An 11210-nucleotide genomic window follows, 5' to 3' on the forward strand; every position below is an offset into this window, starting at 1 on the left:
AAAATCATAATTTAGCCAAAACAGATAGCATATAGGTGAAATATTAACTAAACTCCAACTTGGACCAAAAAAAAATTAGCTCAAACTGCTAGCAGGTTGCAGAAATATTAGCTAAACTAGAAAAACAGACTAAAAAACTAAAAAGAAAAAAGCCTTAATTAGCCCAAACAGATAGCATGTAGCTGATATATTAGCTAAACATAAAACAGCCTAAAATATCTTAGTAAATTCCCAAAATAGTCCAAAAAGCTAGCAGAATGCTAATTTTTAGAACTTAAAAACCGTAAGTTTTTGGCATAATTATCAATAATGAAAAGACAAGAAAATTATTCCAGCATAAATCAACTTAAACCTTAAATAACTTTCAATACTTTACTCTCCACAAAAATATATTTTGTCAAAATTATACAAGTTAGAAATGATCAAAGATAACACCAGGCCTTTAACACAGTAAAATTATCTGGAGGGCCGAATCCGGCCTCAGGGCCTTGACTTTGACACATGTGCCTTAACACATACATAATTGAAATTAAGTTATATTTTACTGTAATTTCACTATATTATGTGTACTGTCATCAATTATATCACATAGAGATTCTTTTTCTTTATCCTCAAATAACCTTTAGTTTTAGCTTAAATATTAAAAATTCACTCCACATAGATTTTTATTTTAAAACAATTCACAACTCTAGGAGTAAAAAATGTTTTTTAGCTTCTCTAAGTAAAATTAACATTAAAGTGTCTTAGTTTTATACCTCAATGAAAGTTTTGAGTCCTTTCAAAACCTTTCTTGTGGACTTTTCTAGCTCTTGGATATCCCGGACGGTCACAGAGCTCCCGCTCCGGTGCAGAGATGCAGCAGCGGCTCTCAGAGTGAACCTTCACCAGGACCTCTGGATGCTTCTCTCCTCTCACCATCTCAGTCGCCGTGTCCTCTAGATCCGTCTCTCCTGTCTCCTTCTGCTTCCCCTCATCCACTAAATCCCTCACAGTCACCAGTGGCCAAACCAGGTTAGACCGTTTACGTTCAGTTTTATCTTTAGTTTCTTTTGTTGTTACTCATAAATTGTAACATTTCTCTGTGCAGATCCTGCGGACTGTGAACCTTTGTGTTCCTCTCCACCAACATCACCTCCTTTATTTGCGCTGGATGCTCCTCTGCTGCAGCCCTGCTCCTCTTCTCCGCGTCCCAACAAAACCTACTCCTTTCAGCGTGAGCCGCCAGAAGGCTGCGAGCGCATCCGAGTCTGCGAGGAAGCCGTGTAGGTATCCGTTATGAAACTGTGGGTTCACGTCTGAAAAACGCCATTGTTTAAATGCTATAAAGTAGAGCTGACACAAACAATTATTTTAGTACTCGACTAATCAGGTCATGAACAAAGTGGATGTAAAGCACACATCTTAACCATCACCAAATACTAATTTTTTAGCTTTTTTTGCTTAATTTTCTTGACATTAGTTATCTGTCATCAGAAAAATGCCACTAGAACATGTTCAAGTGGGTCTTTAATGCAAATTATTCTTTTAAGTCTTTTTTCTTTGTCTTTAAATTAAAATGTTTTTCAGTGTTCTTAGTACTTTATTAATTATATTGTATGTAATTTTGTTTAAGATTTTGAATATAAAAGCTTAGATTTTTTATTTGATCATTTCAAACATGCAAAACATTCCAAAACAGACTTATAAATAAATACAATCACCTCTAATAAAATAAAAGTCACAAACCAAATTCAATAAATACATGTTTGAAAAGGAGATAGGCAGAAAGAAGCAAATGCTTATTTTAGCCTATCCCTCTATGTCTTTTTCCATCAATTTAATTAATTTGCAATATATAAATCTAAGCAATACAATACAATATGCCTGTAACTTTCAACTTTTCTTCTTTTCAAATGTAAATCCTATACTTTTTTATTCACAATAACCATTTCATTAAAAAAAACATTTGATTTTTTTTAAGTAGATGCTGAATTTAGTTCACACAATAACCCACAAATCCCAATTTTAACAAAAATACCTTCAATATTTTACAATCTATAAACGTATATTTTCCTCAGTGTTTCACTTAGGTTTTCAAATAATAAAAAAAAACTGTTTTGTTTTGTTGTAAATCAAAAAGGCCTTGAGATCAGATTTTAGATTCACACCAGATCATTTTATTTCATTGTTATTAATGTCCCAATGTTATATTGTGCTCATTTCTAACTCGTATAACTTTGAAAAATATGTTTTTATGGAGAGTAAAATACTGAAAGTCATTTAAGGTTTAAGTTGATTTATTCTAGAATAATATTCCTGCCTTTGATTATTCATAATTATGTTAAAAAATGGTTCTAAAGTTTTTAAAATGAGCATTCTGCTCAATTTTTTTTTACTATTTTGGCATTTACTATGTTTTTTTTAGGCTTTTTTGGATTTTAGCTAATATTTCAGCTACATGCTATTTTTTTTGGCTAATTAAGGCTTTGAAGGTAATATTTACACAACAGCTGTTTTGGCTAATTTAGGTTTTTTTCAGTTTTTTAGGCTGTTTTGGAGTTTAGCTATTTTTTTTCAGCTACATGCTAACTGTTTTTGCTAACCTAAGGTTTTTTTTTTTAAGTCTTTTTGGGCTAATTTGGCATTTAGCTTATATTTTAGCTGGCTATCAGCTTCAGCGTTTTCAACTGTTAGCTTTAGTGTTTTTAGCTATTAGCTTTAGTGATTTCAGCTATTAGCTTTAGCGCTTTCAGCTATCAATTTCAGCATCTTCAGCTATCAGCACTAGCATCATCAACAGCCAAATTCAGCTTACAGCATTCACTAGCATTATCACAGGTAATGCTATATATCTAGTTCATAATTATGTTAAATAGTTACAGTTTTAAAGTTTAAAAAATGTAGTTTTAGAGTCTTCAATAAATGTTTATCCTGTTCGGTATAAGGTGTGTTTTGGATTTTGGCCCCTTGTGTGATTGAGTTTGACACCCCTGCCCTAAATCTTTTCCTGCCTCAGGACTGTTTGTCAGGACGAGCCCCTCCTGCAGCCCTCGTGTCCCGACCCTAATAAAGTCAACTTCACCCCCCACGGAGGCTCTGCTTTCTGCCCCGTCAGTCTTCTGAAACCCCTGCTGCCCTCCATGGACCTGCTCTTCCGTGGCCTGTCAGTGTCTCCTGTCACCGGTTGCTCCGGTCAGGCCTCTCCTACCAGGCACCTGGGCATGCCGTAGGGGGAAATGTGAGCCAGTCCCCTGAAGATTAAAGCACATCGGCCTGCCTGGTCTTGAAGAACCTGGAAGTGTTTTTAAATGCAGCATGACGATGGACAGTGGACTGTCACTGCATGCCATGATCGCAAGGATTATTATAAACTTTATATCTGCAGCCTTGATATTTTGTTTGACTAAGTTTGGCCTAAAATATTTCTGATTTACTGATTACTTGTGGGGTGAATGATTTTAGCTGATTTTCTGCTCATCAGCACTTGCTTTTTCACTATATAAGATGTAGATTAGACTTCAGAACTTAAGTTAAAAAAAGTTACTGAGAGAATTTGTCTTTTTGATCAAGCATATGTTGTAGTGTTTTGTCATCTCTTAGTTACAGGGATGCGTTCATAAATGTACTGTCAGGAAACCAAGCACTTGGATTACCTTGTAATAATTTCTCAGTATCCTCAGTTGTTGACCAGTAGAATATTTTTTGTGTCACTTAAAAGATGGAAAAAAAAACATAATTTTGTATTTGTTTCGTAAATCTATAGTTTGAAACAAAATTAATTTTGACCTATAGTTTTTGAAGCTCTACTTTTTTACAGATGTTTCTAGAAAGATATATATTTTTGTATCTTTGTTTTGTGTTTTTAAAAGTGTGACATGGGTTGCTAATAAGCTGAAACCAAGGTTTTCTCATCTTTACTTGCCTTTTGCGAGCATTGCTGGAGCCAAAATTAGTTTTAAAGAGTTTTTCCTGTAGATTTGGATTTGTTCTCAGCCTATGTGGTTTTAATACCAGCTGTTTTGAAGAAATAAAAGCTATTTGAGCTATTAAAGTACTAAAAAATGAAATGAACAACAGGTTTTTCGTCAGATTTCATTGCAATACCAACTTACCACAAAAACAGGAATTATTTTTAAATTTAATTTTGGAATGATTTTTATACCCTTTTTTTTAAGAACTTTCTAGAAGTTTTCAAATTTGTGAAATCCCTACGTTTTGGTGTTTTGGCCAAAAACAATGTATAGCCAGTGTTTTAACCTAACTTTCACGAGTTATTTGTAATAAATTAGTTTTATAATTTAAGTGTATTATTATAAAACTACTTTTGTTGTGATTGTTGTGGTTTTTTCGCTTTGACACGTGGATTTGTGATTTTTAATCTAAGCACCGCCTTCATAATACATGCGGATTTGTGATTGGCTCATGGCGCCTTCACTCACCTTAAAAGGACCAATGATTTTAATCCACATCCTTGGACGACAAAAATATACGCCACTTTTTCTAACAAGGACCTCTCATTTTGCTGAGGTAGTCCCGGAAATCGCCGTAAGAAAATACATAAATATTAAAAAAATAATAGTAGAATAAATAGGTCCATATACTGTAGTATTTTTATTTTAAAGGCGCGACGCTAAAATAAATAGGTTGAATTAATATTCATGGCTGAACGATTTTTAAGTTAATGTATTTGTTCAGGCGGAGCGAAGAACACCTATTGGGTTCTATTTTACATCCATTCCTCTGGGATAATTACAGAAAATCAACAGTCTCTTGTGACACTTTTTTAGCGTAAGACTGCTTAAATTTCGTCATTCATATTCAGTCGAGTTGCATTTATTATCAGAATATTGCAAAAGTAAACTAGAATGGCGCTGTATTTTGTGTACGATCATCTATGCAGCTTCTGACTGTATTAGCTCCCGTGCTTGCCGGTTTTTTCAAGCAAAAACATTCAACAACGGGGAACATCGCCACTAATTTGGACAAACGAGCGTCACTCCAAGGCTCGTAACATCGTTATAGTGGAGCGGGAGGCTGGTGCCAGAGGCGCCGGAGGCGGAGCGGTGTCTGTTAGCATACCCGGGCTGGTGCAGGACGGTATGGCTGCGGGAAAGGGAGCGGGGAAGCCCGCCTCGCTGTGGGACAACATGCGGATCAGGTTCATTGTTTGCTTCTTTGGAGTCTTCGTTTGCTACTTTTACTACGGAATCCTGCAAGAGACAATGTAAGTCAGCTGAAGGTTCACCACAGTATAGTTGTCAACATGAGGATAAAATATGATGTCAACAAAAGGGCATGTTTAAATATAAGTATGAACTGTTATGTAAAGGGGAAAAGTCTAGTACAGAGACACAGAGTATTTTAATAAAGTTTAAAAACACAATTTAAGGTTTCATAAATAGTTATTAAACACTGCATAATTTCCGCTCTTCTTTTCTTAATAATAAGTAGTGCTGCCAAAAATGATTATTTTAATAGTCGACTAATCAACGATTATTTTTCCGATTAGTCAACTAATCGGGTCATGCACAAAGTGTATGTAAAGCACACATCTTAACCATCATTAGCTTTTCACTAACTACAAACTAGATACATTAGCATTACCTACATTTATGCTAGTGTGAATGATGTAAGCTGAATCTGGTCACTGAAGGTCACTGATAGCTGAAGATACTGAAATTGATAGCTGAAAAAGCTGAAGCTGATAGCCAGATATAATATTGGTTAAATAAAATTAGCCTAAAAAACTGAAACAAGCTTAAGTTAGCCAAAATACTTAGCATGCATCTGAAATATATGCTAAATTCAATATAGCCTAAACAAAAAAAGCATACATTAGCTAAAAGAAGCTAGCGTGTAGCTGAAATATTAGCCAAACTCCAAAACAGCCTAAAAAACGTAAAACAAAAAAAGCCTAAATTAGCTAAAAAAAGCTAGCATGTAGCTGAAATATTAGCTAAACTCCAAATTAGTCTAAAAAAACCTTAATAAATTCCAAAATAGTCCTAAAAGCTAGCATTACTTTCTTTCGTAAAGTTTTTTTTAGCTTTCAACTTTATTACACTCCGACTCCATATAATATAAACTAGCGACTATTCGACTATTAGAATGGTCGTCGACTTTTTAATAGTCGAATAGTCGTCTATTAGTCGACTAATCATGGCAGCTCTAATAATAAGAGTCTGCCAACTAACTGTCAAACTATTCTGGTCCTCTTTTCACAATTGGCTGACAGTAAAAATATTACTTTAAACTATTTAAATATGAATACCATTAAAATTCAAATGTACCTTTGTGATAAAAATCTAAACTTTATGATCAAACATGATGGCATTGTTGAAGGCTTAACTTTCCTTCCACAAACTGTTTTTTTCTGCAGCACACGTGGGGATTATGGCCATGAGAAGTTCAGATACGCTCGCACTTTGGTGTTCATCCAGTGCATAATCAACGCCGTGTTTGCAAGGATCTGTAAGTATTTGCATCAAAACCGTCTTGAAGCAGAGATTGAGTCATTAATGTAAACATCTGGTGTGTTTCGAGCTCCGCCTGAATTAAACCGTTCCTCCTTCTGTTCAGTGATACAGTTTTTCGAGGGATCTAAACCAGACCCCACTAAAAGCTGGCTCTACGGCCTGTGTTCCCTTTCTTATGTTGGAGCCATGGTGTCCAGTAACTCTGCCCTGCAGTACGTCAATTACCCCACACAAGTATGTGTGACTGGTTATTATCTCAGCTTTAGAGGGGCGTGGGCTTGGAATTCATCAGTGCTTTTTGTTTTCAGGTATTGGGAAAGTCCTGCAAGCCCATCCCAGGTACGTCTGTGTATTACCATCCGTAAAGAAAAAGATTACAGAGTAAGGTGCAGTTTATGCAATAAAAGCCATCAGAATATGATGCTATTTTTTGTGCTTCTGCAAAGGATTTTAGTTTTTGACTCATTTTTGAGAAAGATTTGTCACTTTTGACATAATAAGTAGATTAACTCAGTGGTTCCCAACCTTTTTCAGGCCAGTTTAAATTAGACAATGTTTTCACAGACCGGTCTGAACAGGGCAGAAGTTAGCATTTTTAAGCTTCCGGTGAAAATCTACTTTCAAAATAAAATGCTACTTCAAGAAATGTCATAAAAAAGTCAAAAAATATCAGCAGATATTTTTATGCCTTTTATTGTTTGGTTTTTTTGTTAGCTTTGAGCTACTAGCTTAGCAATCGAGTTAGCTGCTTTAAGTCACATGACCCAAACGGATGTTGTGAACAGAATCGGGAAGTGTTTCAAAACAAAACTCCCCTCAGAATCAAAAAATAAATGAAATAATCAAAGTTAGCTCGTTTGCTTAGGATTTTTTGTGTCTGTGGCCCGGTAACATGTGACCCACAGACCGGTGCCGGTCCAGAGCCTGGGGGTTGGGGATCATTGGATTAACTGACACTTAAAGAGGGCGCAGAGATTACAAAACGCTTAACAATAAAGTGTATTCCTGTTCATTTTTGTGGATTAGAAACAGATTAGATTTTTGCATTTATCATTTCTGGGTTTTTTGAGTGTTTCAGGCCTGATCTTTTTCTGTTTTTTGATCTTTTATCTGTCTAGAATGACACAGAATTGTCTTGACTCTTTTTTTTTCATTCTTTATGTAAGATTAAACCCTTTTGTGCCCTCCGGTTTATTTTACATGCTTCGTGCGTCATTCTCAGGGTCATTTCTCTCACCAACAAACCTCCACTGATAACATTATTCTTGTGTTGTTGCAGTGATGATCCTCGGAGTGACGATACTGAGGAAAAAGTATCCGCTGGCTAAGTATCTGTGTGTGCTGCTGATTGTGACCGGGGTCGCTCTGTTCCTCTACAAGCCCAACAAGAGCACGGCGGTCATGGACGACCATGTTTTTGGGTTTGGAGAGATTCTGCTGGTGAGTGATGCTTCCATCTGCACATACGAAGCAGCTGAGGCTCCTTCAGGTTTGTGATCCTGGCTGTGTGCTTTTGCTTTATTTAAGGTGGTCTCCCTGACTCTGGACGGGTTAACGGGTGTGGCTCAGGACCACATGAGGGCACGCTTCCAGACGGGAGCCAATCACATGATGCTGAACGTCAACATGTGGTCCACTCTCATTCTGGGACTTGGTGAGTCGCTGATGCTTTTATTTCTGTAACCTGTAGCTCTTTTATCACTTTATTGTGGCTCTTAAGTTCTAAAGAAAAATTCTAACCATTTAAATAAATATTTGATGAGTTATTTTCATTTTGATTGTTTATATATCAAACCTTAGAGGAAAATGATGTCATCAAAATTCTGAAGAAATGTTTTTAAAAAACTAAAAAGTTTCCTCATCTTTAGCACGGCTATGAATCAGTCGTACGTTTTTTTATTTTGAGGATGTTTCGTAAACAAGTGAATTTATCCTGAAATCAACAACCTGAGAGGCGTCTTTTGATCTGTCCATCCGTAGTAGCAGATCACTTCTTTTTTATTTAGTTTTTCTCTGTTAATTCAAGTTTTTGTGAGATTTCTTTCTGTTTTTTTTGTACATTTTAGTTCAGATCTTGTTGAAACTGTCAACATTGGCTTCACACTCTGTTATTTCTGGGGCTACAGAGATAAAAATCTTACTTAACTTCGCTTTTCTTTGTTTACTGATTAGGTTCAATAATAAATTCAGATGCAAAGAAAGCTTAAATATGCTTAAAATGAACTAGACTAATTGTCTTTTTCCTTATGACTCAAATAATTCATAACTTAAAGACTTCTACTTTAGATGTTTAATCATTAAAATGAGATCATCAACAACTGAGTGTGCGGTATGTGTTTCCTGCACATCCTCTAAGGAAGCAGGAATTTACTTTAAAAAATGAAACTCCTGAGTTGTTTTGTTCAAACCTTATATTCTTTTATATCTTAAATGTTATTTTCAAATGGAAAACCTGAAGGTTTAAATGTCCATGTGTGGCTTTATGATAAATAACTGTACACTAATAGATCTTCATGTGTAGTTTCTTGTTTGACCACTTGGTGGTGCTGTGGAGCTGAAGATGTTCCCAGCTGTGGAGCTGCAGAATTAAAAAGTGGCTCCACCGTCTGCTGCAGCTGTTTTTTCATGTCATCTATGCCTTCTGTCCTCAGCGGTTCTGTGGACCGGAGAGATTTGGGACTTCCTGAGTTTTACGGAGCGCCACCCCTCCATCTTTTACAACATTCTTCTGTTTGGACTGACCAGCGCTTTAGGCCAGGTACTGAGAGGAAGAACTCGTTTGGTATTTTATAGTTGAAAGTTTACAAATTAAATTAGCTTAAAAAAATGTAAATCTTAATGTCTTTCTTAGACGTTTATTTTCATGACGGTGGTGTACTTCGGGCCTCTGACCTGCTCCATCGTCACCACCACTCGGAAGTTCTTCACGATCCTCGGTTCTGTCATTTTGTTCGGAAACGTCCTGAGTTCGATGCAGTGGTTCGGCACCGTCCTCGTGTTCCTTGGTGAGTTTTTTTTAATGCAACTTTGAGCTCTTAAACATGTGATTATTATCACTGTCAACTTTATGTCTGTTCTCCCTCCAGGTCTCGGTTTGGATGCTAAATTCGGGAAATCCCCTAAAAAGACGATGCATTGAGACATCCACCGGATCCACAGAAACGGGAATCTTCCTCACATGTTTAACTGTAACGGTCATCGCTTTACGTGGTGTGGATGTGTAAAGAAATGAAATCGACGTCGGATCGAGTCGACGGCTGACCCTCAAAAATAGTGAGATTTCGTGGACGAGTATGAACTGATGCAAGAGGAAAATCCTGCAATCAGACAAACTCTTTATTAAACAAACTTCCCTGTAAGTGGAAAAACAATGAAACAAAGATCTTCAAAGTGAAGTAAAACGTTTGCAAATGAATGATTGTGATGATCGGTTTTAATTCCTTGACTGTGGTTAGTGTTATCATTTAAAACGTTTTTTTTTTTTTGTCCTGTTTTCTGCAATTATTAATTTTATTTTTTACAAGTTTAAAATATGCTCTATAAAAAAGGGAAATTGTTATAATATTTTGTCATTGTTTGTTTTTATTGAATTGAATGTCATTTATCAGTCCAGCAACTTTATAGACTTTCATTCATTAATTGTGTAATGTAAGGGGCTTTAAAGACCATTCAGCTGTGAAATGATAATTATTAGAGACGGAAGTTTCAAAACTCAGCATTATGAAAAGTTTCAGTCTGATAAATTGTGAGACGCAAGCAATTTTGGATTTTTTTGCCTCGGATTTGTCTTCTTTCCTTTATAGCAGCGTATCATCTGCTTCCATAAAGTCAAATTCTCAATTTATTCACACTGATTACCCTCCTGTCATCCTTTTTCTACTCCCACCAACCTCCTACTTCTCTGCATTCTCTACCATGATCCTCTGATAATTCATCCTGATCCTGTCCACGCTCATCACTCCTTACCTCAATGTCTTCATCCCAGCCTCCTGTTTCAGTTTCAGTGTCTAAACCAACAACTTTCCTGTCATTTGTTGTGACTCACCTCACCTGACAGCTTCATGTTCAAACCTGTCTGCACACAACTTTTTTTTCTACATTTTTTTGTGTTTATCTCAGAGTCGAGAGCTGAGGTTAACTTGCCCTCATTTAGAACTTGAATAATTTTGACAAAATATAATTGTTTGGAGAGTAAAATATTGAAAGTTTGAGTTGATTTATTCTGGAATAATATTCCTGCATTTTTATTATTTATAATTAAGTTATAAAGTTATGGTTTTCAAGTTTAAAAAATTGGTATTATGCTAGCTTTTAGGATTATTTTGACATTTACTAGTTTTTTTTTAGGCTATTTTAGACTTTAGCTAATTTTTCAGCTACACGCTAGCTGTTTTGTCCAATTTAGGCATTTTTAGGCTATTTTGGACTTTAGCTAATATTTAGATAGATAGACCTTTATTGTCATTATCACAAGGACAATGAAATTGCAGCAACCGTTACAGTGCAAAAGAAATTTGGCAAAAGAAATGCAGCAAGACATAATATAAAATACAATGTAAAGTATAAAAAAACGTGCAAAAATATATATACAAAGAATTGTGCAATATAAAAGTAAATGTCAATCAAAGTATTCAGACTATGTGCATATTTGTACAGTAAGGATGTGTAAAAAATTTCAGCTACATGCTAGCTGTTTTGGCTAATTTAGACTACTTCAGTTTTTTTCTGATATTATGAAGCTTAGCTAGTTTTTCA

The 11210-nt window shown here is 35.6% G+C and overlaps 2 protein-coding genes across 3 annotated transcripts in view; both read left to right on the plus strand.

The window, feature by feature from the left end:
- fam117aa (family with sequence similarity 117 member Aa) overlaps positions 1–4050 on the plus strand; it is a 10062-nt gene extending 6012 nt beyond the window's left edge. For both annotated transcript variants that reach the window (XM_024271346.2, XM_024271348.2), the window contains 3 exons: positions 807–1011; positions 1088–1262; positions 2996–4050. In XM_024271346.2, the coding sequence (XP_024127114.1) occupies positions 807–1011; positions 1088–1262; positions 2996–3209 (594 nt within the window). In that variant the 3' untranslated portion in view covers positions 3210–4050. The remainder of the gene's footprint in view (positions 1–806; positions 1012–1087; positions 1263–2995) is intronic.
- A 618-nt stretch (positions 4051–4668) lies between these two features.
- Positions 4669–10303, plus strand: slc35b1 (solute carrier family 35 member B1). Its single transcript, XM_024273007.2, has 9 exons — positions 4669–5203; positions 6359–6450; positions 6559–6689; positions 6764–6794; positions 7735–7895; positions 7983–8109; positions 9107–9213; positions 9307–9460; positions 9542–10303. Exons 1-9 carry the CDS (start codon positions 5079–5081, stop codon positions 9592–9594), a joined length of 981 nt encoding a protein of 326 aa, XP_024128775.1. The 5' UTR covers positions 4669–5078; the 3' UTR covers positions 9595–10303.
- Positions 10304–11210: the final 907 nt, after the last annotated feature.

The sequence above is a fragment of the Oryzias melastigma genome, linkage group LG8 (assembly GCF_002922805.2).
Source record: "Oryzias melastigma strain HK-1 linkage group LG8, ASM292280v2, whole genome shotgun sequence".
NCBI classification, from domain to species: Eukaryota; Metazoa; Chordata; class Actinopteri; order Beloniformes; family Adrianichthyidae; genus Oryzias; species Oryzias melastigma.

What these genes read in the sequence shown, in the direction of transcription:
- slc35b1 (XM_024273007.2), top strand. Translation starts at nt 5,079, where the DNA reads ATGGCTGCGGGAAAGGGAGCGGGGAAGCCCGCCTCGCTGTGGGACAAC. An exon ending in GGTTTGGAGAGATTCTGCTG is followed by an intron (nt 7,896 to 7,982) that starts GTGAGTGATGCT and finishes GCTTTATTTAAG; the next exon opens with GTGGTCTCCCTGACTCTGGA. An exon ending in CACCGTCCTCGTGTTCCTTG is followed by an intron (nt 9,461 to 9,541) that starts GTGAGTTTTTTT and finishes TTCTCCCTCCAG; the next exon opens with GTCTCGGTTTGGATGCTAAA.